Raw genomic sequence first — 27,128 nt, 5'->3', positions numbered from 1 at the left:
TGAGGTAAATGGAATCCAATGCATAAATTCGTTATGAATGTTTTATGCGTACCGACTCATTTCATGTAAAAAATAATCATAATTTTTCTTAAATTAAGCAGATACAAACGCAGGTTGCGTCCTTATCAGCAGTAAATATAGAACTGCAACATAACAAACGCAGGAGCAAGAGTTTTTGCTGTTGTTTGGGGGGGGGGGGGGGGGGGGGGTCTCTCTCTCTCTCTGCAGTCTATGTCAAGAAAGAGACCCACTTGTGCACATGCAGCAGAAGTCTATAGACCTACATGAGCCAGTAACTTCCAACCAATACAAACTGGTCCCACTCTCCAGTCTCCACTCACGCATAAGTCTCTAGACGACTAGACCATCAGAATCCCCCCCACTTCCCCTGCACTACAATTGCACCGCACGTCATCCATCATTTTAAGTTCGCACACATCACATCACCATCAAACTACCCCTCCCGCCCTGCTCATTGCTTCCCTATCTCCAAGTCCCCCCCCTCCCCCCAACCACACTGCAGTTTTCCCACTGTATAAAGCTACCTGTTGTGGATAGACGACTATTTACTATCGCTTTTTTTCATTCTTTCTCCTGCGATAAAGATTTCGATTGTGCTCATCAACAGCAGAGCTGCACATCACATGAGTCGTGCGGATCGCAAACAGCTCGACTCAAAATTCCAACTTAAACTTAGGTCCATTTGGCAAGTGAATATTTATCTTAGGTTGTGTTTGGATTGCATTTTCCGTCATTTTTCATGGAAAAATTACTGTAATGATTTGATATATGTGAGGGAAAAAGGTGATAGGAAAATGTGATCACGGAAAACGACAATATTTTCCGACGGAAACAAGCAATCCAAGACTTTACTGTAATTTACTATAGAAATTTTTAAAAAAAATTTTGAAATATGTAAATTTTTGAATATTTTGAAGAGTATAGTTTAAAATTTTTTTTGAGATTACTGTAACTAAAATTTTTAAAAAACTTGTAACAGACAAACTTGACAAAAAACTCGAGTGCCAAACAGCGTCTTAATGATACTAGTTTACAAGTGGATTCGATTTTATATATGCATATTTTACTAATAAAATAATATATTTTAAATATTTTATTAATTTTTAAAAATTATTATTTTAAATTAAATATTTATTTTTTATTTTTAAAATTCGAATTCGATTTAACTCGAATTTGAATTGAATTCGAACTCGAGTTTTACATTCAAAACTCGTCGAGCTCGAGATTGATAAAAATTAAATTGAGACTCGACTCGATTCGATTTGTTTGCAATCTTACTCATCGATGGACATCTTTCCGAAATCACAAATTGCTTATGCAAATTTTTACAAACTGCCTATTTTACACAATAGCGGAACTTAAACACAGGATCTTTATCGAGGAATTGATGCGTTAGTTATTTTGTACCGTTCTCCTTTTATATTTAATTTGAGAAACTTGTTCTATACAATAATGTGTTGGTTAATTTAGTTATACACAAAATACAAAAATAAATTGACTAAATGTTACCGTTTATTTTGTGCAAATCAAGTATTCTCATTTGAATATCATGTTCTAGCATGTTGATTTACTAATCAACATCAGAATACGGACTATTTTAATTATTAAAAAAAGTGAATAAAATAATTTGAGAGAAATAAAGAGGAGTCCAACTCTAATCCATTGTTTTTGCCAGTTGCTCTTCACCTCACTATATGTACGAGCTATATGCTGATTCAGTGATGCGTGCAGACGACAGGCCGTCCCTGGGCCTACCCAATTGATCACGGAACTCACGTGACCATCGACACAGAAAATTCCATTAAAATCGTTCCTTTTTCTTTAAAAAATCCATTAAAATCATTCCATTTTTTTATTAAAAAATTTCCATTAACATCATTCCTTTTCTTTGAAAAAAGGCAAAAATTGCTAGCTCATTAACATAAAGGTATAAATCTTGGGAGATGATTAAATTAGATGATAAAATAAGAGAAATTATAAATAGAAAATTCTAGATTTAAAACCTTTCACTTATTAAAAAACAAGATATCAATCTCGCCTTTTTCTTCTTTAAGAGCAAATTGTTATTATTTATTTTTAGCAACAGCAGAACCTTCTCCTAAATGCACCCGAAAGAACTTATTTTTCAGTTTTCACGCATAGAGAGTTAGGACTTAGGAGGGGCCGACGTTATTGGCAGAGTAGTGTGTTTTTGACTTTTAGGTGTCATAGCAACATTTCACACCCAAAGGGTAAAATTTCCCAAATGATCAACACTTTTATTGTGAGTTAGAAAGGATATATACATACATATGTATATTACAGTCCATTTAGATTAAAATTGTTGTGGTTGTAGCAGAATATCAACGGCCATTGGGAGGGGATAACACCCCAGTTCCAGTCCAGCTGTAGTCCCTGATAGTCTGTTTGGATTGTAGGTTATTTGGGATTATTTGGAATATTTTTACTGTAGCATTTTTTGTGATGTGATGTATGTGAGATAAAAAGATATTGAAAAGATAAAAAGGTGTATTGAAAATTGTAAAGATGATGTAATTTTTCTGCTACATATGAATTTAGGAGAGGTCAAATTTCGCCTCTACTCCCAAAAAAGCTGTGCAATCTTAAGCTATTTCTATAATTGCACTTGCATGCTGCATTTGGATTAAGCCCAATTAGCTCCATGGAGAAGATCTCCTACTTTATTAGGAATCAAAATCGAAAAACTTCTCTCTACTTCTCCTCTTATTATTATTATTAATAAATCTTATATATACATTATCATCGTTGGATTCATGACATGTGTGTAAAAATTAAATTTCAAATTTAAATTTTAGATAGCTATCATTCATCCAGCTCCTATAGTGTATGTACTATCAGTGTAGAAAAGATTCATGTCCTATTATGAGTAAATCTTATATACACTGACTGACAGTGTATATATTATCATCATTGGATTCGTGACATGTATGCAGAAATTGAATTTTAAATTCAAATTTTGTATAGCTATCATTCATCTAATCTAATAGTGATAATGTATATACTGTCAACGTAGAAAAGATTAATTCTATTATTATTCTGATATTTGACATCGTATATATAAATCCAAAAATAAAGAAGAGACTTCAATGTTCGGATCCTAAATGAAGCCACGTGGAATCGTAATGGCGCATGGGAGTTGTCTATTCAGGAGGTCCCGCAATCACCAACCGACCACATGCCTCTATCTTCCCCATTCCCATGCTAGTGTTGCTACCTACTCTCCTCCGTACGCTAGCATTACATAGCCGCCCCTCTGCCTCCGCCCTCAGCCCAAATATCCAATCCCCACCCTACCCTACGACGTTACATTTTACATGTGCCTGTGGCCTCTCACTCTTTATAAGTTTGCAAGATTTTTCAAGTACTTATTCAAAAAAAAAAGTACTTATTCAAGTACCACTGCTGAAACATTTCAAAAAAAAAAAAGAAAAAAAAGTACCACTGCTAAACAACGATTTGTGCAGTGCAGTCATTTAATTGGGAGGGCATATTCCTTGCAATTTTTCTTCATTTGGTGGGACAATAAGAAATGTCCTCGAGTAATACCTGATCTTCTCACTCGAAAAAGAAAAATATTTTGTTGTTAGACTCGCATCGAACCATGATGGTTTATCAATGTAATTAGCTGTATAAATAAGCGGAATCAAGTCGAACAATTGGGTGTTTAAAATTTATTTGATTACTTTAATAAATTTAAAATTTTGTTCAAACTTGATTTGTTCATTTATCAAATTGAATTCAAACGAAATTTTTATTGAATTTGAATGTCATTGAACACAAAATATTATTCAAATTTGATTTGATTGATTGACGAACCAAATTCGAACGAGCTTTTATCAAGTCAAATTGAATTCAACTATTGAATAATCCGATTCATCCTTCAGCACTCTTGTCAAGCCAAACTTGATTTCACCGCCAAACTTGATTTCACCGTCGAATAATTTAATTCATCTTTTAGTCCTAGATAAGTGTCGGGATATTAAACCATAGTACCGTGATGACTAATAAACAGATTCAGAGTTTCTTCCATCTGTTCGGACCGCATAAGCCTACTAATGAGAGTACTAATTACTAGTACTAATGTATTGCTTAAACCTAAGAATCAGCGGAGAAATGAACTCCCAAGAATCAGCTGCAGGCAAAGTAGCCCAGCCCAGCTACCAACTCCCTACACAAAAACCACCAGTCTGAAGCAGGACCGAACATAGCCATTATTTAATTTTCTGCCTACCAAATGATCTCTGGCTCTTCCACTTTCATTCATTTTTTTTTCAAAAAAAAAAGAAAAAGGAAAAGCTGCATACAAGCTTTTATATGAGCAAAGCCAATTCCCTTTACATTTGAGGAGACCATCAACTCATTAGTACTACGTATAACCTTATAGGCTAGCATGAGCTAATTCAAAATCTAGATAACTCATTTAACATTTGTTTTGGAGAGCCTGATCATCTTTTATCTCACATGCACACTTAACCAAAAAACAACTGCTTCAACAACACACTTTAAAAACGAAAAAACCAAACCATCCATTAGTTTGAACATATTTTTATGAACCTAACTCTCAAGAACTTTGATTGTTTGCATTGGAACGAGGTTAACATGTGAATTAACAATAGAAACCAACAAAAATAATGACAAGAAATTTTAATTACGGGAAGAAAATGGAAAATAGTAGGAGAAACCTGATATCCATATATCTTCTCCATATTTCAGTAACATAATCCCCCAGTACATTGAAAGCCAAAACCCATGAGGGAAGAAGGGTTCAGATGTATATTCCAACCCCCAGTAGACAATAAAATAAAAGAAAAAAGAAAAACCCACCTTATAGTTAGTGGCTTAAGGAAATTACAGGACTTAATCCAAATCCAAATCCCAAACGGCAGTAAAATAATAAGCCCAAGAGACAAAAAAAAATTCAAAAGGTGAGAACAACAAAGTAAGCAAAACAAATTTACATAGCAACTGCAGTCAACCAAAATGCCATTTCCCTTGTTGATTTCATATTTTTATTTTCGGGGTCAAATTATGTAGTAATTATATATTTTCAGAGTTAAAAATTCTTAAAATTACTATACTAAGGGAGGAAAATTCAGGGATTGATCATTATCAGCCCACTGATTTTGACCCCAATAAGCTTGATCGACGGTCCCTGAGAAATCAAACAATCCCTGCTCCCCTCCTCCATCATCACCCCCACCTCCTCCGCCGTTAATATGCCAATCGAGACCCTGCAGTCCACCATTGCTTATTCTGTTCTGCTGCAACCCGGGGAACCCAATCTGGGCCGTCTGATCCAAAAACCCACAATTGATCTGATCCATCTTCAATTCGTGATCACCACCGCCGCCACCAGCAGTCCCCGCCATCTGATTCGAGCTCTGATCGTCTAGAACCGCACCCTGATGGCTCTGTTGCAACCGGTAACCCGAAATGTCGGTTGCCGTCACGTTAGCAAATCCTAGCATAGCCGGATCGTTAGATGAAGTCATCAGACTCGTAAAGCTCCCCATATCCGTGAAAATCTGACCCTCCGATGTAACTGCAGGATTAATCAACGGCTGAGGATGCTCAAAACTAGTACTTGGATTCATCTGCGCCAGAAAGAACCTCGAGTCGGTGAAATTCATCAAATTCGAAGCTCCCGAACTCGACGAATTCACCGTGGCCGACGCAACCTCACCGGTTGTGCCAGCTCCGGGAGTTTTCTTCGCAGCCGTTGTAGTCGCGGTGAGACTCGAACTCTCGCTACTAGAATGAGAATTGGACTTCCGTTCCCCGGGAGCCGGAGCCCCGGCAACTGCAACGTCGGCAGAAGCGGCCTGTTTAGGCTTGGAGCGCTTGGTTTTGCGGCAGCCACCGCCGACGGGAACGTTACGCAGAACGCCACCTTTAGTCCAGTAGCGTCTGCAGCTCTTGCAGAAGTGTCTAGGCTGGGAAAGATTATAGTTGTTGTAGTAGCAAAATTTGGTGTTCAAAGAATCGCAACGAGGGCACTTTAGAGCTTGATGGTGGTTCTGGTTGTGGTGTGGCCTTAATCTTCTATCTCCACCGCCGCTGCCACCGGCAAACAACCTGTTTCCTCCGCCTGCTACTCCTCCACCTCCACTAATAGCATGTATATCTTGCATTTCTAGAATTTAGTTAGGAGAAGATGGGGGTTTTAATTCTGGGTTTTTCGCTGCTGGAGAGAAAAAGGGCTCACAATTCACATTTGCCGACTACTGATGGGAAAGCGAGAGGGGAAGAAGGAGGGGAAGATTTTCAACATTGGGAGGGTTATGGTTATTATGACGAAGAATGGATGTTGATGGTGTTGTGTTTGGCTATTTGGGCTCTCCGCTGCACATGCACTGATCACTCTGACAAATATCCCCTCGCATATCTCTCTATCTTCTAATAATAAAAAATTTTCGGCATTTTCGAACTCTAGTAACTATGAGCAGCAGCAGAACCTATTTTTGAGATCATAAATGGCTTACAATTGGTACTGTAATTTATACATATCACATTTCATAAAAAAAAAAATCAAATATATTTAATTTAAATTATAAATATAATTTTTAATTATTATTTTATCACAAAAATTAATACAATATAGAATGACAAATATACCTCTTCCCTAGCATGTCATTCATGTGTGGCGGTCAAGTTCCAATATAGAAATGTTCCAATATTTCTGACCTATTTGGCATCTTACAAAACTCTAGAATTAGAGCTCAACATGTTAAAAGTTGCACTAGTTTTACATAAATTTATTATTGTATTTGTCCACAATTAATAATTAATATACTCAAATAATTTGTTGATAACAAATGGGAGTATAAATGAGTTTAATCTCTCAAAATAAACGCTCTAGTATTATTCGAATTTATTTGATTATTTTAATGAATTTAAAATTGTACTGAAGTTTGGTTTGATTATTTATTGAGACCAACTCGAACAAACTTTTCTCGCGTCAAACTAAATTCAAACTTGAATATCTTATGATTTTTACTTGCAAATTTTTAATTTGTATACTAATCGAGTCAAGTTATGATCAAATTTAAAAGCAGACCAATCAAAAATGTTATTCAAGTTTAGATTGAATAGTTAGTAAACAGAAATAAAAAAAATACTCTTATTGAATCAAATTCGATTCGAATATCGAATAACTTGGTTCAATTTTCGGCTAATTTTGTTCACAAATTTTAAATCACGTTGATCCAAACTCAGATGGATTAAACCCTATCTTACGAAGGATACTTTTTAAGAATCCTAAACTATAAAATTTGTCAGGCAGTTCTAAATCATGCGTCATTCAAAACAAATAAATTACTCCAATTTGTTAAGCAATTCGTTAAATGTTCTTGACTCTATTTGATTATTGAGATGGCGTTTTCAACAAATAAATTTCACACGTTGCGCCAAAGCGAGAATAAAAAATCGCACGCATCCCCAATTAAATTCACTTGCTTGGAAAAGATACGTGCGATGCGCGACGATGATATAACCTGCATTGGCACAAATTGGCATCGAGGCCCCTCACAGAGTGTGGATTGTCGTCTCCTGGTGAATTTACCAAAACAGGCTCGAGAAATGCATGCAAAACAGGCGAGCAGTGGAGGGGGGGAACTCGGTAATTTGGTAGCCGAGCGTGGGAATGGTTTGTGCCGTGACATGACCGTACGAGGGAAGGAAGAGGGATCGAGGACGTCGGGAGAGGACACGTGGACGGCGGAGAGAAGGGAGAAATTGATGTCCACAGGAACAGGGGGAGATTGTCGAGTTGTCGGCCAGTAGGAATAGTACCACAATTATCTGCTGTGCTATCTTGGTGTCAGTTATCACCGGTCCATGAAGAGCCACGTCGGTCATGCACAGGTCTATTCGTCAGCTGATATTGTTGACACGGGACTTGACTGCAGGACTCACATTATTTTACTATTTTTGAAGAATATATGGTAAGTGTTCACTAGGAAGATGAAGATCTGATCTGATCTCTGATTCAGAAATATTTTTTTTTTGTATTAAAGTTTTTCTTTTGGATTATTAACAAATGGCAAGTTTAATTTTTATGTTTCAAATGACAACTGTTTATTTCTTCTACAGCAAATAAGTATATGAAGCTGGTTCGAGCGTTTGGATAGGAGATTATTTGAAATAATTATTATAGCATTTTTTTGTAATATGATGTATGTGAGATAAAAAAGTTGTTAAGAAGATAAACAATTGATCGGAAATTATAATTGTGATGTAACTAAAATAATATTTGGGAAAAGTATAGCTATACAAATTTTATGTTAATGTGGAATCAATTGATTTGGAGGCTATAATGGGATAATTATGTTGAATGTACCCTATCTTAACGGACTGGAGAATTTTTCGTAAACACATTTTTCAATCATTTTTTTATTTTGCATACATCAAATTGCTACAATATATTTTTATATAAAAACTCTAAAAAAATAGCAATCCAAACGAGCTTGTTTGTTCGCATAATTTGTGTGAGTTATTGTTTGATTTCTTTTGGTATTGTTCAGTCATTCGTTAGATAGGTACGTTGGACATGACGTAGTATTCTACTTGTTTGGATTGGGTTTTATTTCCCCAAATTTATTTGCTTACATCATCATTACAATTTCCAATACACCTTTTTACCTTCCCAATTACCTTTTTATCTCACATACATCACATCACAAAAAGTGTTACAGTAAAAATATCTCTAATAATTCACAATCCAAACAGACTAGAAAAAAGACGTGGTAAAAGTGATGGAATACCAGATGTTCACATATAGGCAGAAATTGCACCAACGTCAATGTATTAGTTGGGAAGCTACATTAACTGTCCAGGATTTAGCTTAACTTCTAAATCATGATGGTTTCCTTCGTGACCTCGAGTTCTTTGGTGGCAAAGGCAAACAATCTCCTTCTTGTTTGGCAAGACGGCCTCAGCCGAAATCAAGCATAATTTTTAGTTTCATCTTATTGTAGCAACATCTTGTATTGTCAAAGGAAGTTTGTTCGTTAAGTTCCTCATTTAACTCGAAAGGATGGAGACTTGAGCTAGTATACCCACCCACGTACAAATCGATGATGGTTTCTACGCCCAAGTGTCAACTGAACTCTTAACAAATGTTTGAATTAATAACGTTGATTCCGTCTATTCCAGAAAGAATATGTATAATACTTTTAAGGGATCTCGAAGGTCAGTACTAAGTATTGAGATTTACGGAAGAGAACGTGTAGATTTTGTTAGAACCAATCATTCTTTTGCAAATTCTAGAGGTGTCAAAATGGATGATTTGGACGAGTTTGGATTGATTAAAATAGGTAATAAATATAAGTGAGTCAATCCATTTATACCCATATAATTAAGTGGGTATAAATGGATAAGTTAAAAAATGAATTGGGTAACTCAATTATCCATTTATAACTCATTTATTTTAACTTTTTGTAAACTCATTTAAATTCATTTTTGCAAACTAAATTATCAATTTATCCCACCCTTTGCACCCATCATTAGTTTTAAATATTTACGTATACTACTCAATGAGCCTAATTACTAATTTTTTTTTATCCGTACTCTGTGTTGCAAAATTACATACTATTTGATAATTGAATAATAAGAATATAAAATTTTGAACTAAGCAATATAAAAGTTAACATAAAAACTTAATCAAAAAATTTTGAACCTCTAGCATTTTTTTCGTGTGTAAATTTAAAATTTCATTTTGAAAGGTAGGAAAAGAGGTTAAAATTTGTCATAAATTGGTAATGTTGAAAAATGAGCAAATTAACAAACTAAGAGCAAATAAAATGATAAGATAAAACTAACAAATAATAATAATAATAATAATGAAGCAAAAGTAGTATTTAACATCATGACAAAATGAAAAATTTGAGAAAAAAAAACTGGGTTGGGGAAGAGAGGAGATTTGGAAAAAGACAATTGTAAATGGGTTAATTGAATTTGATGGGTTACCCAATAATATCCATTTATTAAATGAGTATTATTGGGTAACTAATTTATACTAATATGCAAAAACTTAAGATACCCACACTCATTTATTCATGGGCGAGTATGGGTAAATTTAATTAAATGAGTTTGTTTGTCACCTCTATCAAATTCTTCCTTGCATTTTTAAACGACAGTGAAGATGAAATTAAATACTCAATGAAAACCGAAACTGAGTTTAGAGAAGTGAAATTTTTCTTTCATTTTGAAAAAAGCATTTGTAGAAAAAAGATTAAGGTCTAAATACTTCCCTAGATCAAAGTCATCAATTCAAAAACGTTTAAACCAGCTGGTGATTAAGTCCACCAGCTGAGACACTGACATGGAGGTAGGTATTGTGTAAATCCTCAATGAGAAATTGCCTCATGTTAATTACAGATGGGGCGTTTAAAATGTGATAGCACTGTACTTGTACTGTGTTATTTTGGTGGTATTTGAAAATATTAATTAGTTGAAATATGTTATTTCTTGATTTTTTGTTACTTTTCAAATAAGGAGAAAGCATTTGGTTTCTAATTAATTGCTTCTAATGCACTGAATATAAGACGTGGCTGACTCTTTCTTCTTGAATCAAGAACATAAAGTAGTAGCTGATTATGTGATAACAGTAGTAGTAATTATTGTTTACCTAATTGATGGGAAATTTTATACCATGTCTAGACTATAAATTGATGTGTCGAAACTTGGACCAATAAATAGAGTACCACAAGCATTTACATATCATTTTCATAGACCACAGTTAAATATCCAAAAACCAAGCAAACGTCAAAGAAGAAAGAAATTTCCCAATTGCCGATGGTCATATGCTGGCTGGGCCACTTGCCCAGAAGTCGTCCAATTTGAATGGCCGCTACTTCGATTTGATAAGCCATGTCCCTGGGAATTGAACGACTCTTTCTCTGTACAAAGATGTTGGAATTTACCCTTCATGTCCAAGAATGGGAATTGCTAAATGCAAAGGTCTGGAGCTCCACTATGGCTCTTGTTTTCCTGGTTGACGAAGATTGAAGAGAACGTTTCCTAATCGTGTCCGGTCCTTGTCCTGCTCCTAATACAATTGTGCGTACAGGGACAAACACGATAGTGACCATGCAACCAACTTCATTTAATAACAACATTGACGCAAAAGTTTATATTCTTCGATCAAGAAAATCTTGCGTACTATAGTACTAGCTAGGCATCACTCTAGAGGGTATCTACATTAAACATGTGTGTGTGGAAACTCTTGCTTGGAAAGGGATTTTTTCACTAAAAAAATCTCTACATTTTTTCGTGAACACATTTTTCAATCATTTTTTTATCTCACGTATATCAAATCGCTACAGTATATTTTCTACAAAAACTCCAAAAACTTGCAAGATGATTAATTTGACCAATGATTTTACTTTTCAGTTAAAAAGGGTCAATATTCATCAGGCGGAAAGATTTTAGGTACGCCGCCATTGTTATGCATATACAGCAAAGCAAGCAAAGTTGATGATGTTTAAATGATATTTAGTTCACACATCCACCAGAGGTATGCAATTAATTGTTTCACAAGGGTTTTAAAGTTGAGCTTATCTGAGCCCAACAATAATATGTACCATTGATAATGTGTTTAGGGTAGACTCTCAGCATGGCCATCATGCTATTGTTAAGGCTGAGTTTTCTAGTTTAAATGCTAAGCTTGATGGTATATAATACATGGAGCATATCATGCTGGTTTGATGGATGATTTGAAGTAGACGGCGGGCGACCGTAAATCCGTGCAAAATGTTGAGCTATGTAGATCATGACACTTGACAGGATGTAACTAGAGGTAAATTGTAGGAGTGACAGCCTGATGAATTTGGAGCAGGAAAACCCTCTCCCGTCCTCCGCAACGCAAGTGCTGTAAAATCTCCCCTCCCGCTCCCGTCCCGTCTCCTGCTTCCCTCATCCCCACCTCACCTCATCCCGTACCTCTGCGAATGCCCCCGTGGTTGGTTGGCTAATTATAATTGTTATTTATTATTTTGACATTGTTTGTCTATATATATATATATATATATATAACATCGACAACAACTTTGTAAATCGTTCTTTTAGTTGCTTAACTAAATACTTAATGTAAAATCAAGTTTGAAAATCACTTTGATCTTTTGAATTTGTTTTTCCACATGTAATAGCAAATCTAAACTTATACTAATTGCCGTATTTGTTTTTGTTTTTTGGCAAACAACTTACGATATATATGAACAAATTTCATTAAACTAAAAGTAACGAAATTATCATTTTATTAGATGAATTGTGATATTTTTAGTTCTCAAGTTATAACATATATGCATATGTTATTCATATATAGTTATAATGTGTAAATGTATATATGTATAAATATATCGATATATAAATTTTTAAAAATTTATTTTAATGGTAAATGGAGGGAGAAAAATCTCCTCCAACCCGCCCCCTTACTTCCATCCTAGCTCCCTTATCATTTGATAGTCTTGTGCACAAAGTTTATACTAGAACAAATAAGTACGTGTGTAGCTGCTTTTTTTATTATTATTTTATTTTAAAATGAACTGTTCAAATTGAATCAAACTGATGTGATACGATGATAACCATTAACTACATTATGGGTTTGCACCTCAACTGCACATGTCCTCTCCGATCAATCAGAATCCAAGGCTACTAGAAGGAAACCCTATAGTACTTTCAATCATGCCACTGTAAGGTTCTGTACTGGTCCCTGCATAATCCAATTGTACCAAGTAGGGGTGCAAACGAGCCGAGCTCGAGTCAAGCTTTGGTTAATCGAGCCGAGCTCGAGTTAATTTTGTGAAGCTCGAACTCGAGCTCGAGCTCGACGAGCTCAAAATATCAAGCTCGAGCTCGAGCTCGAGTCAAATTCGAGTCGAGCTCGAGCTCGAGCTCGTGTTTAAAAAATAAAAAAAATAATTATTATTATTTTATTTTTAAAAAATAAAAAATAATTTTTTTAAAAAAAATGAATAAAACAATAATTTTTTTAACAAATAATAAAATATTAGGGATATATATGTAATTTTATTATTAAAATAAAAAATAAAAAATAAAAAAAAAAATATATAATTGAACTCGCGAGCCAACGCGCTTAATGTTTTTGAGCTCGAGCTCGAGCTCGTATTCGAGCCGATCGCGAGCGGCTCGATTCGCGAAACACCCCAGTATCAAGTGAAGTTAAATTGACTCCTACGATCATTATGCGTAGATTGCTTGACTGAGCAGGTTCTTGCTAGCAAGGGATCCACATCCACCACTAGTCTTTCCCACACAGCTACTCACTTGCAAGGGGACGAGTAGGGGGCTCTTATATAAGGCATTCAGGTACCATTCCCATCTTTCCTTTTCTTTTCTTATTTTTTTTTTAGGGTTCTCTTTTTGTATGTGCAGAAGAGTGCATGAAATACTCAAACCTACATAAATGCATATAAATGGTTGTGTCTGAGCTCGATCTTTCGCAGTAGCGAATGGAGGATGGAACGGAATAGAATAAGTGGTTCAGTTTGGAGTCCACTGATCCCATTCCATTGTATCTCTCATCTATCCTAATCCTTGAGATTGGAAAAGATATTGCATTTGCCAAGTCCTCTTCGGAGGTTGTACGCTTAATGGAAGTCACCATCCTTAGCCCACCAACCTTCAAGCTCAGCCCTTACGGCACAGTCGGTTGGAGTGGAGACATCCCCTTCAATATATGTCCCACCATCTCCATCTTCTTCTTCATGCCTACCCTTACATGCATGGTGCTATTTGGGTCCTACTCCACAACTATTCCTAACCCAAAATCTAATCTGGCGACTTCATTATTTTATGTAGTACCCTCTTTTTGTCTGGAAAAATAGGGTTTGAAAGGAATGGCCAACATAGCTAATTAACTTTTGTAGTCGAATTAATACTTTCTCTTGATGATGTTTTACTTATGCAACTACAATCCTAAGGCAGTTCGTGATACTTGATTCTTAGGAGGTTTAGGGCATATGGTCCGAGCAAATCTTATTTGGAGGACTAAAAAAAAAAAAATTCCAATGTCCAGTTTAACTGAACTTTGTACCATTATAGACCACCAAAAATCTATCAAGGAAATACGTAGCTATGCAAATTGAATAGTGGATGCCACCTAGCTATCTATATCTAAGCTCATGTCTCTATAGTAAAAGGGTCACCTTCATCCATTGTCCTAAGATCAAAGGTTTTGAACTTGAGTGGCCTAGACATTGAATGAAACGTTGAAAACTGTCATGTATGGACAAGCACCTTTAAAAAACTCACGACTTTATGTTTTCCTACAATTATGGGTGATTGTCTTCAAGAATTAGGTGGTGGTACAATCTCAACAGTCGACCGTACATCATTTCTATCGGACTATTTACTGGCCAGACTTCAACATTCACGAGGGGGTGGGCAAGGGTAGTAAAAATTTCAAGAACAACTGCGTCATATTTCAGGATTGTTATTATTTGCACAAAAATTATTTATTTGCACTCTGTAGAACCAACCTGGAGCACGGACCAAACAGGGCGTGCCAAATAGGAGCGGGCGAGCCGACCTGTAATGAGGCGTACAGTGGGACTAGCTCTCCGTTGTTACTCCGACTTGCAACGAGGCATACAGTGGGATTAATTTCCCACTGTACTCCGACTTGTTACTCCGACGCTCAAGTCAATTTGGCAAATAATAGATTATGGGAGAATAAGAGTGTCGTATTTTGTGTGCGTACCTTTTCTTGATCCCCTGAACCACTATTTATAAGGCTTTCCCCTTAGTAGTTACGAGGGAGTCTGTAGTTATCCTCCTACCACTAGTAGTTATCCCATTCGGAATATGCGTTCTACTAGAGGCGTAGTCCTTCTTGAACTCTAACTTTTGCCTTATCCGAAGACCCAGCCAATCCTTACTATGAGAGCTAGCATTGGCCTGTTCGAACCTCGACCCGTTCGGATTCCTGGTGAGATCTGAACAGCGTCTCTTGGTTACGACACGTGTCCGTAAAGGATTGCTCCCTCTCCACATTGCAAATAGATTTTTTAATATATTTTTTATTTCATATACATCATATCATAAAAAATGTCACGATAGTTATTTCAAATAAGCTCATTCGTTTGACAAAAAAAAAAAAAAAAAAGCTCATTCACATTTCAAATAATAATTCAAACAAACTACTATCCAAATAACATATCAAATAATTTTAAGCATGCCCCGAAAAGATTGAAGCAAGAAAAATATGGTTGCATGTTTTGTATAGGATCTTGCTCCTTCAAGAGTGTTGTCAATTGAGATTTGAATGTGACTCACGAGTTTCCATTATATTAAATTTTTCATTCCTATATTTTAACTTGAGGGTGGGGGGTCTGATTCTAGATTTCGAATCCCATCATTCAAAACAACTGCTGATTTGCACAGAGTTTAGAAATTCTAGGTTCTTCCAATTTCGTGATTCTTCAGTTGTGAAAATCTTGACTCTTGAGGAATGAGACGGTGGGTGGGTCGGCGCCGAGAAAATTTGGGATCTAGCAAGTATAGGCTCACAAACCTGACAATCCAGGTTGGATTGGCGCTTTTGGAATTTAATAGTTTGGCACCACCCTAAAGCTTCAACTTGCCTCATTTCAAGGTTTTGATGATTTCACTCGCACAATCTCTTGAGGTTTTGAGTTCATATGTGTGCTTCCCTTGCTTTGCGTTTTAACGTAACAAAAGCAGCCCATTTACATTAAGAAAAAATTCATTTGAAAAGCTGAATTTATTCACTCTTCCAATTTATCCTTGCATAAAAAGTAACATGAGGAATTTAACTCAAATGAAAGGACTTGAAAATGTTTAAAAGAAGAGGACAATCATGGATCTATAAATTATTGAGCAAGCTAAAAAGAATTTGATGAGGTCGGTTATTATGAAACCATTGAGGGAACTAGAAATCTAACCTTGTTTGGATTGCGATTTTCCGTCGGAAAATTACGTCGTTTTCCGTGATCACATTTCCCTATTACTTTTTTCCCTCACATACATCAAATCGCTACAGTAATTTTCCCATGAAAAATCATGGAAAATGCAATCCAAACACAAAAAATTCTTGGTTATTATGATACTTGGAAATGTAATGGTAAAAGTACAAAGTCTGCCCGAGTAAATATATTTACTCATTTTTAATGCTGTGAGATGTGATCATGTAACCTACTTCACATTCCCTGATGAGGATGAATTTGTAACCCTCCTATTTTCTATTGCAAATTTTGTGAATTCCAATTTCAATGTCTACATATTTCTAAGCATCGACCACTGAGATATTCAATTCTCTCTACGGGTTCGTTATGATTGCATAGCTCTCTCTAGGCTGTTGTACATAAGTTTTCAAGTTCAGCTATTTTTCCATTTTTTCTAAACATTTTTCATGTCTTTTTTTTTTCACTTAAATTGTTACTATATCAATTCTTTACGAGTTTTGCTAAGGTGAAAACAGTTTTACTTGCAGTTTATATTAATTCGTCGTGCAAACAGACTGATTTTGAAAACATTAAGAGTGCCAAGTGAAATTATTAGAAATCCCAGAGAAAATTTTATAAGTATATCCTAGTCTTAGTTCAAGTTTAGAGTTTGTTCCTCTTCTATAATACTTCTGCATAAATGGTTACATACTCTCTTTTTGAATGGTTATAATGGTTTAATGAAAAATAGTCGCAAATTGGTGCATCCAACACTTGCTAAGTTGGATGTTTGGAAACAAAAATTGCATCAAACTTTGATCAAGTTACGTTACATCTTCGAAAAGCATGTTAAGTATATCTAAGTTGGGGACGGGTGATTCGAGACAAGGGAGGGAGTGTAACTAAGAAATCCTAAGTTCAAACCTTCTCGCTTATACTAAAACAAAAAAAAGATGTATATCTAGGTTGGCTAGGAAAAAACTCTTAGAGAAATTTAGGATTCGGATCATGTATCTAATAATTGAGAATAAAAAAAGGCGTGAGAAGGGAATATATTTGAGGGTAAAGAAAAAATGTATATTCAGGCGATTATCACTTATATAATTATGACACAACACTAGAAGTAGTACCACCAAGTTATCCTTCGTTTCAAGAGAAATGCCAATGTAGAACAACTAATTTTCAAAAACCACGTCAAGAAAAAAAACAATGAAACTGGCCAAAATTTTTTGCAATAAACTGCCAATCGGCAATCAAGGGGGAATAAGATTCTCCAAAGTTGGTTTGATACTTATATGTCTCACACATCTACTTCTTTCTAAGCATTGAATAATATGTTTGGTTTCATAAGAAACTTTGTTGATGCATGCAGACAGCTATGCACGTGTTAGGCAAGAAAACACAAATGATGTTGGGATTGACCCAATAAGCTGCTGGACAAATTTTGTTTTATGACAATTGATTTATCTCCACAACAAAACAATTGCAGCCCAACTGACAGTTTTGTTGGTTTTCTTTTGTTGGCGTCCACCACATAGAATACAAATCCAAATTCCAGGATCTCGTGGTCACTTCTTGCCAAATTTCGTAGTATAAAATTTGGTATTTCTTCATTGATAAACAAAAAATACTTACATCCAAACACTTACTTTCTAATTGCACTGTCTCTGTCATTTTCATGAACCACCACTAATCTCGGTTAAACACACATCTCAATCAATTGGACTTCCTAACCCCACCCTTAGTTAATTGATATGCATTTCCTTAATTAATCCTATTGGACTTCCTTTGTCGTGAGGCGGCTCGAGTAGTACTTTGTCATATACCCCACAAAGAAATTACTCGCATTTAGCAGCCCACATGCTTGCTGAAAAAATCCTGCCCCCCGGCAGAGATTTAGCCTGTTTGGATTATTATTTTCTGGAGTTTCGTTGAAAGGTGTATTGTAACGATCTAATGCACATCAGGTAAAATGGTGATTGACATATGTATTTATGAAAAATGTAAAAAATTTTTTGAAAAAAGTTACAATCCAAAAAATTGCGAAAGGACCCTCAAATTTTCTTAAAACTTCTTTTTTTCTTTTCCTATTTTTTGTTTATTTATTCACGTGACATGCCATGTAACATATTAAATTTACATTTTATTAGGAAGACAAGGGTACGTAGCGCTTGATTTCGATCATGAGAGATTTTTTTTTTTTTTTTTTGTGTTTTAGCTATTATGTCATATCCACATAATGTCAGCTCGAGATTTATTACCCAAAGTTTTTTTAAATAGGATTTATTTTTGAAAAATGAAATTTGCGCAATGATTTGTTTGGATATAGTATTATTTGAAATAATTACTGTAATATTTTTTGTAATGTGATGTATGTAAAATAAAAACGTAATTAAAAATATAAAAAAATGAGTTGAAAAATGTGTTTATGACGCAAGTGAAATATGCTTTGGAGAAATTTGCTATCCTAATAGATGCTAAAAAGGTAAAGCACCAGATTGCGTGAACCTGTTATCATGACAGTAGTAATATAACTAGGGATGGCAACGGGGCGGGGTTGGGGCGGGGGACCCCTCCCCCGCCCCCCCGCCCCGTTGCCTATTAATTCCCCCCGTCCCCCGCCTCCCACTCCCCCCCGCCCCGCCCCGCTTCCCCCGCGGGGTTAATAAAATTTTTCCTGCGGGATTAATAAAATTTTATTATAGTTAAATTTTAATAAATAATCAAGTACTAAAATATCAACACTTCATCAAGTTATTATTCATTGTAATTTTACAATTGAAACTCATAAAAACAATCAAACAAAAGTTATTTGAATACAATCCAATATGATGAAATAAATACAACTAAAATAGTCAAGTTTTCACTTTTGGTACAAATACAATCACTAATTCATTATTGTGTTTGTGCTTTTTTTTTGAGAAAAAAGTGTTATTCTATTAAGTGTAATTAGAAATTTAGTATAAATGTATTAGTAAATTTAGTATAACTAATTAATAAATTCAATTAGTAGACATGTCTAATTATTCGTATCATTGATAATATCAATTATATTACATACACTAATATACATTATATAATACATCTAACTAATAATATTATTATCATAAGTTTATAACTAATTAAATTACATATTATATATAATTATATATATTTATATATATACACTTTTTCTTTTGCGGGGGGCGGGGGTATACTCCCCCGTCCCCCGCCCCGTTACTAAACGGGCGGAAAAAATTCCCCCCGTCCCCGCCCCGAGAGTCCCTCGCGGGGCGGGCACCCGCGGGCACCCGCCCCCATTGACATCCCTAAATATAACTGAATGGCTTCTAACAATCCGTTAATGAAATTTACTTTTTGCTTGAATGAGCACTACTACATAAATTTGGATGGCAAATAAATAAAATTAAGATCTAAGGCTCGAAAAAAGAACTGTAACCCAGAGAGCGAGGTAAGGTAACATATGAAAGTGATAGTGAAGTCAATGCAGATTAGTGCAATCAATCAAATGAAAACATTCTTCGGGAGATTACGCTTTACAAAAGTCCAACTTAACAAAGTTAAACTTCTATTCTTCTATTATTGTAGAGATTCGGCTGTCGATTTCACCAAAGTTACAGAGATCATGTTGGAAGAATTTCCCACCCTTGGAATTCTTTGAAGCAAAAAATTAAGATCTAATTTCACGAAAAAAATATGTTCACGAAAAATGTAAAAAAATTTTCTATGAAAAACTGACTAAAATTTGAAAGAGAAAAACCACAGTAAAAGTAGTATTGGTGAAAGAAGATCAAATCTGCAGGCTAATGATTCAACATCGAAATGCATGAGAATGAATCATCAAACATCAAATACCCTGCATTTTATCTCATCATCATGAAAGAAAAGCAAACATATTAATCCTTAACCCGTCTGTACAAGCAACTAAAATCATTGCAGACGTGTAAGTTGAATAACATGTGCTTCTGCAGTTCTCGAAAGCAGCAAGAGCTCATCCAGAACTAATGACACCTTGCCTGAGTGAATAGCCAAAACATTACATCAATTTATTCATCTCCAGTTGGAAGATTTTCCAATCACAAAGATTCAACAGCTCTGCCATATTAACGGCAACAATCAGGCTCAGCCAAAAGCTATATGGTATTGGAAAGATTTCACTGGATTTTGTACTATCAAGGCAATTCAAGCCGTTTCCGGCTGAATCCCAATTCATGAGACACTGAAAACAGCATACTAGATACCTCGTTGCATAGTTTAATCTTCAAACTCTTGCAACTGATACCCCACTGATACAGTTTTATTGAGACGCATCTTGTCACATTCAAAAATTTTGGGACATAAACAACTGGCCATAAGATGAAACAATATGCTTTAAAAGGAGGTAAAAGTAACACTTCCGCAATTAGTTTGAAATCTCCTCCTGTATTCAGCAGACGGAGCTTTCCTCAATTGACATTGAGCACTCCCTTAGGCTGTATAACCCCATAACTTCCTGAAAACTAGCATGCCAAACATGAAACTGGATGTCCTTCCAACCATAACCACAATAAGATGATGCCAACAAACATCAAAAGGACAACTCATATTACCTTTGATTTTGAAACTCATGAGCTTTATGCAAACACCAACATGCCTAAAGAAAATTGAGTTGCTTACAAAATCAGAAATTGTGCACAAAAAAAACAAAACTAAGTTAGCTCCCACCACCAACCCCGTCTTCATGTATTATTCCTCCAATACCGACTTTGGAGCTGAATTTTGCACATTAATTTCCAAAGTAGTATTACAGTGTGTTAACGAGCATTCTCAAAGATGGAACAATGTATCTGTATTCAAACAAGAGAGTTCTCTCATCTATGCATATTTAGACATTGAGAACTTTGAGCCACTGTGATACAAGCAACCATCATGTTATTTGATGCGAAAAGATGCAAGTGAAAAGGAGAACAACAGTAGAGATGCTGCACATATTTGCCTCAACGAAGATTCATGTAAACCTATTATCCTGTCCTTTTCTCCACTTCTTCCCGACAGAGAATTCATGGGGAACCTGGTATGAGGCTTTTATGAATAAGAAAGAATATCAAGAACGAATATGGTCATACGAGCTGTTTTGAAAACAGAAGACTGCTTTTAACTATATGGACAATTATTTTAACACATGAGTCAAACCATTAAAAGCAGAAGAATTTGAGACGAGACTTAATATCCCACATTCTAACATTCTTGAACCAGAGCAGTCTTGTTATGAACTGAATTCAGACGATCGGTCAGACGCAATAAGAAAAGCTTTAGATAAACTTGGTTAAGGTTGCATTGTAGCTGAGACGTATAGGTGACTTCATTGCTATTGAAAGAGAGAAGATATTGATTATACCATTTGCATGATTATCAACTTTAAGTAATCACTGAAGCGTTTTACGATCATCCATTGACTGCACTGGGAATGCTTTTTGAAACAGAAAAATGGAAGCAAATGCACGGCTCAACTTCTTTGCCTCTTTATTTATTGCTTTACATAGTAAAGTGAAGGTCTAACACAAAAAGTGACCTAGTTATTTAAGCCATAGCAGGGCTGGCAAAGATTAGTCAAAAGTATATACAAGGTTCCAAACCTACAATTTACAAGATTGTCATTTGCAGAAGAGCTAATATGAACATGATTGACATTTACAGAAGAGCTAATAAGAACACACAACAGAAGGGTTCTTCAGAGCCATTTGTTATGTGGATACCTTTACCTGCCTCCTTTTAGCTGCTGAATTGCATTAAACAACTTCCGACGAGGCCCAACAGAAACAATTCCCATGTCTTTCAAATCTTCAAAAGTAAGAAAAGGCAGAGTTTCTTCATCAACTTCATGCATTTCAAACAATTCAGCAAACTTACCAAGACCAAGCTCTTCCAGCCATTGGCTGACACCATTTACATCACAACCACTGGATTCTTTATCATTGTGTCCTCTCGCAAATTGCAGAAAGGTTGCATTCTCTTCATAGCAAGCACCCTCAATCGAGAAGCCTCTGGGCTTCTGCAGCATCCCCCTACTATTCAGGTCATCAATCTCGTTCTCCCAAGCTTCTTTGCTCATTGCTGATGTTTCATTCTGCGAAGAATCCTTAAAGCCATTAACAGGAAAGATGTCCAAATCAGCAGCTGATGTGCATGCAACATTTTGATTCCACCCATAACCTTTCTCATCTTGAACAGTTTTCTGCCCACCAGTTTTTGAGTTCCAAGGATCACCAAATAGACTAGAAGTGCTATTAGGGTTCCGTTTTCTTCGCTTCATGAGCCTAGACCTCCGAGTTATGGTTCCAAAATCCAGATTACAATTGGTCATATTTCTTTCATCTGAATTGACAAATTCAGATGCTACTTTTAAAGAGTTAGGGTCCTTGTTCTCTCTGTTATGTTGGATATCATTGATAATCCTTGGAGAAACACTAGGATCCAAGATTGTATGCTCAGGTTGTTTTTCAGTAGAAACCTGGAGGTATTCTGACTCCCCAACTTCAGAAAACTTTCTTTTCCATCTCTTCTGCCCTAAACTTGCACCACTTCTATGATAACTCGCACGTGCGAAGGCTGCAGGTAGATCACCTATTTCCCATAACCTAACATTTGGTCTTCTTATCCTCTTTGAATTCATGCTAAATATCACCATTTTCACATATCCTAAGACCCAGAAACCGAAACCCCTGAAAACACAATCCAACGCAATGAAATCTCAGAACCACTACGGGGTAAATCAACCTCAATGGTTGAATTTAACGACACCAAAACTTCAAGAATCTCAGCAAAATCCCAAGATAAACATAACATTCGGATATAAGCTATCCAAATTAGGAAATCCCAAATCATCACAAGGCACAACTATGGATACAATTGAATGCATCAAATTCAGTACTAGAATCAAGCGAACACAAACAGAGAATTCAAGAATTTAAAAACAACTTCAGCATCAGAAATGAGCCAGGTAATTCAACAAAACCATCAAAAGCAACATAAAAGATGGCAAATTTAACAGGAATCAGGCCCTCAATTATAAGACAGGAAAATCAAAGTAATCACAGAATCCATTTACTCAGATAGTACCTAAAAGAGCTTAAGAATAAGGCTCGTCTCGTACGTGTTACTAATACCTTTCTCGCACAGTGGTAGAGTAGCTCAAACAGAGACTCTTTCCAAAATAAACTGCTGAAAAACAGAGAGCCTTTTCTGATTCTGCGAACACTCAAGCGAGGAGAGAAGTTAAGACTCAACAGGGCTTCTAAGTTTCCTCAATCACAGAGTGACAAAACGACATACACTTGGCAAAATCTTAGGTAACAGACAGGAGTTGAGCTCTTTTATTGAATCTGGAGAAAGTCGGTGGACATCTGGGAAGTCTGAAATAATTTAATGAGATCAAGGAAGTGTTGCTGTCAGCAAGGAAAAAGTTTAGGCTACCCTTTTAGTGCAACATACCATTGGCATCATCCAAGTGGCAGTTTTCTGACAAAGTCGACAACTTTAATCTTGGTTATGTTTTTCTTGGGACAGGATGTTGAGTACTCTGTACTCGTGTTCCATAAAAGGCATTTTACTTTTGTTTAATTTATATTGAAGACTATGGGCACTTAAACTGACAGCAGGAGCAATTTTTTTCAACTTTAGTCCATGGCAGTTCACATTTGAAGCGGAAGATTTTCTAGAGGAGTGAATTTTGCATAATATTTGAGTACACATGGCAATTGGGATTTTATAATTTTACATTACTCAGGAACAAAAGTCACAAAATAAATGTATTGCATGGTCACTTTCTTTTCCTTTTCCCTCAGTTCTTGGTGATTTATTTTATGTTCGCTCATGAACAGTTCGATTCATTTACAATTCTAGATAAAACAAATGCATTGCATTGTGACTTTTTTTCCTTTTTCCCCCGGTTCTTGATGGTGATTTATTTCATGTCTCTATCCGCATCACTTTATATATATGGGAACGTGATCGAATATTCAAAAGTTGCTTACAAGTAACTTTTAGACATTAAAGTAACCACATACTTTTCTTTCTTTTTGTTACAGATTGTAGGCTGATTTGTAGGGATTAGATAGCTGATTTGTGGGGATTAGATAGTTACAGATGTAGGCTGATTTGTAGGGATTAGATAAGTTACAGATTGTAGGCTGATCTGTAGGCTAAATAATAGGAACTAGATATGTCTATACTTGTATATATACCGTTATGATTGATGAATAAAAGGTAAGGAAAATTCATTCCCTTTTTCTGAGTTTAACATGGTATCAGCGCAGTTCTGTGTAGAGCAGTTCTGTTCATAAGTTTTTTTTGAGAAAAAAAAAAAAAAAAATTTTCTGGGCTGTTGGGCGTGAGGGAGGCTGCTGCCATATTCAAGGTGCAGGCGTTAAAGGTTCCTCTAAAGACACCGCCAACTCAGGGAGGTACGTTTTTGGGTCAACATCGATCTAGGTGTGGGACCTGGCTACGACAGGTTCTCTTGTGGGTAATCTGTTATCTTGTTGAATTTTCTTAGCAATTATGTCTGACAAAAAGACTGGAGTTTCTGATATAGTTCCGTTGGTTTCAAAAATCACGGAACACAAATTAAATGGAATTAATTTTCTTGATTGGAACCATACTATTGAATTATATCTACTCAGTATTTCTATGGATGGTCATCTGACCGATGATCCACCTACGGATGACTCTAGACTGTCTTGGGTGAGAGAAGATGCTCGCTTGTATATACAAATTCGTAATTCTATTGATAGTGAGGTGGTGGGCCTGGTTACCCATTGTAAGACAGTGAAACAGTTAATGAACTATTTGCAGTTCTTATATTCGGGAAAAGGAAACTTCTCTCGTATCTATGATGTTTGCAAGGATTTTTACAGGGCAGATAAAGGAGATAAGTCTCTCACCAGTTATTTTATGGACTTCAAGAAAACATATGAAGAGCTCAATATGCTGCTTCCCTTCAGTATCAATGTGGAGGAACAACGGAATCAGCGAGAGAAGATGGCTGTTATGAGTTTTCTCGCCGGTCTTCCGTCTGAATTTGAGACTGCCAAATCTCAAATTCTTTCCGGATCAGAAATTTCCTGTCTAGAAGATGCTTTTCGAAGGATTCTTCGTACAGAGAATACGTTACCTGTTCTATCCACTCAGCCTAACAGTGTTCTTATTAGCCGTACTACCACATTTGATTCAGGAAGACAACACTACAAGAGTAGTGGCAACAGTAAGAGCATGGGGTCGGGGTCCAACAACTCTGATAAAATTACTGAAAATCGTGGAAAGGAGCAAGGAGAAATTGTATGTCACTACTGTCATAAACCAGGACATATCAAGCGGGACTGTCGAAAGCTACAGTATAAGAAAGCTCAATTTGCACATGTTGCATCTAGTTCTGAGACCTCTGAAAAGTCTGTTACAATCTCTGCAGATGAGTATGCCAGATTGACTCAGTTTCACGAAACAGTGAAACAGCCATCCGGTCGTGTTACTGCACTTGTTGAGACAGGTAAACCCAATACATGCCTTGTTTCCTCTTCTCCAAAATGGGTCATTGATTCTGGTGCTACAGATCACATGACAGGTAATCCCAATTTACTTTCTAACTTTCAGCCACATAAATCTATCACTCCTGTTACTTTAGCCGATGGTTCAACATCCAGTGTTATTGGGTCTGGAACCACTAAACCTACATCATCTCTCCATTTGTCATCTGTTCTGAGTCTACCACGACTATCGTTTAATCTGATTTCTGTCAGCAAACTTACTCGTGCCCTTAATTGTTGTGTCTCATTTTTTCCTGGTTCTTGTGTATTTCAGGATCTCATGACGAAGAAGATTATTGGTAAGGGACATGAGTCTGACGGTCTCTACATTCTTGATACACAGAAACCAGGGTCTATAGCCTGTGCTGGAACAGTCTCTCCTCTTGAAGAACACTGTCGATTGGGTCATCCTTCGCTTTCTATGTTAAAGCAACTTTGTCCTCAGCTTTCGAACATTACTTCATTAGATTGTGAGTCGTGTCAGTTTGCTAAACACCATCGTCTTAGTTCTAGTCCTAGAATCAATAAACGAGCTACTGCTCCCTTTGAGTTAGTCCATTCCGATGTTTGGGGTCCTTGTCCGGTGACTTCTAAAACTGGTTTCAGATATTTTGTTACCTTTGTTGATGATTATTCTAGAATGACATGGCTTTATTTGATGAAAAATCGCTCAGAATTATTCTTTCACTTTTCTTCCTTTTGTGCTGAAATACGAACCCAATTTGGTAAACCAGTACAAATTTTAAGAAGTGATAATGCAAAAGAATATGTTTCAGGAAATTTTCAGAAATACATGCTTGAGCAGGGTATTCTCCATCAAACTTCTTGCGTTGACACCCCTTCTCAAAATGGGGTTGCTGAGAGAAAGAATAGACATCTTCTTGAAACTTCTCGAGCCTTGTTATTTCAAATGAAGGTTTCTAAATGCTTCTGGGCTGATGCTGTATCTACTGCTTGTTTTCTAATCAATCGTATGCCTTCCTCTGTTTTATCTGGTAATACTCCTTTACACACTCTATTCCCGAATAGACAATTGTTTCCTATAGAACCAAAGATATTCGGGTGTACTTGTTTTGTTCGGGATGTTCGTCCTCAAGTTACAAAACTTGATCCTAAGTCCTTAAAGTGTATATTCCTGGGTTATTCCCGTGTACAAAAAGGGTATCGTTGTTATTGTCCTAGTCTTGGTAAGTATCTTGTGTCTGCCGATGTCACTTTTTTGGAACAAACACCTTTCTCCTCATCTTCAGGTTCTGTGAGTCCGGGGGAGGATGATGATTTGTTAATCTATAGTGTCATACCAAATTTGGATTCGCCTCCCTCTACACCAGTTAAGCCTCCCATCAAATACACCTACTCGCGTCGCCCACATCTGCCCAGTTCTGACTTGGTCCTGGAGTCTCCAACATCATGTCCTGATGAACCAGTATCTTCGTCATCAGATCCGACTACCAATGATGATCTTGATCTCCCTATTGCTCAAAGAAAAGGTAAACGTGCATGTACTTATCCAATCTCTTCAGTTGTTTCCTACAATCATTTGTCTTCCTCTTCTCGTGCTTTTCTTACATCCCTAGACACTATTTCTGTACCCAAAACTGTT

At 36.2% G+C, this 27,128-nt stretch overlaps 2 protein-coding genes and 1 long non-coding RNA gene across 5 annotated transcripts; all 3 read right to left on the bottom strand.

Moving 5' to 3' along the window:
* Positions 1 to 4,711: 4,711 nt before the first annotated feature.
* On the bottom strand, positions 4,712 to 6,464 carry LOC113742882 (dof zinc finger protein DOF5.4-like). Its single transcript, XM_027270895.2, has one exon. The coding sequence runs from the start codon at positions 6,171 to 6,173 to the stop codon at positions 5,115 to 5,117; it is 1,059 nt and encodes a 352-aa protein (XP_027126696.1). The 5' UTR covers positions 6,174 to 6,464; the 3' UTR covers positions 4,712 to 5,114.
* A 4,245-nt stretch (positions 6,465 to 10,709) lies between these two features.
* Positions 10,710 to 14,916, bottom strand: LOC113742064 (uncharacterized). The gene is made up of 2 exons (XR_003460789.2): positions 14,541 to 14,916; positions 10,710 to 11,089 (listed from the first exon to the last, which is right to left on the bottom strand). It is a non-coding gene; the product is annotated as an uncharacterized lncRNA (long non-coding RNA).
* A 4,825-nt stretch (positions 14,917 to 19,741) lies between these two features.
* LOC113741844 (uncharacterized) lies at positions 19,742 to 23,560 on the bottom strand. 3 transcript variants are annotated; one of them, XM_027269486.2, is made up of 3 exons: positions 23,064 to 23,560; positions 21,707 to 22,666; positions 19,742 to 20,598 (listed from the first exon to the last, which is right to left on the bottom strand). In XM_027269486.2, the coding sequence occupies exons 2-3, from the start codon at positions 22,630 to 22,632 to the stop codon at positions 20,433 to 20,435; spliced, it is 1,092 nt and encodes a 363-aa protein (XP_027125287.1). In that variant the 5' UTR covers positions 22,633 to 22,666; positions 23,064 to 23,560; the 3' UTR covers positions 19,742 to 20,432. The 3 variants fall into 3 exon arrangements, with proteins under 3 accessions (XP_027125287.1, XP_071903510.1, XP_027125286.1); XM_072047409.1 differs by having other exon boundaries at positions 23,098 to 23,560; XM_027269485.2 differs by having other exon boundaries at positions 23,111 to 23,558.
* Between the last annotated feature and the right edge of the window lie 3,568 nt (positions 23,561 to 27,128).

This window comes from Coffea arabica, chromosome 4e, assembly GCF_036785885.1.
Source record: "Coffea arabica cultivar ET-39 chromosome 4e, Coffea Arabica ET-39 HiFi, whole genome shotgun sequence".
Taxonomy (NCBI): Eukaryota; Viridiplantae; Streptophyta; class Magnoliopsida; order Gentianales; family Rubiaceae; genus Coffea; species Coffea arabica.
This window is presented reverse-complemented; position numbering and strand designations above follow the sequence as displayed.

What these genes read in the sequence shown, in the direction of transcription:
- LOC113742882 (XM_027270895.2), bottom strand. Translation starts at nt 6,173, where the DNA reads ATGCAAGATATACATGCTATTAGTGGAGGTGGAGGAGTAGCAGGCGGA.
- LOC113741844 (XM_027269486.2), bottom strand. Translation starts at nt 22,632, where the DNA reads ATGGTGATATTTAGCATGAATTCAAAGAGGATAAGAAGACCAAATGTT. An exon ending in CAGCAGCTAAAAGGAGGCAG is followed by an intron (nt 20,599 to 21,706) that starts GTAAAGGTATCC and finishes AATTTTCTTTAG; the next exon opens with GCATGTTGGTGTTTGCATAA.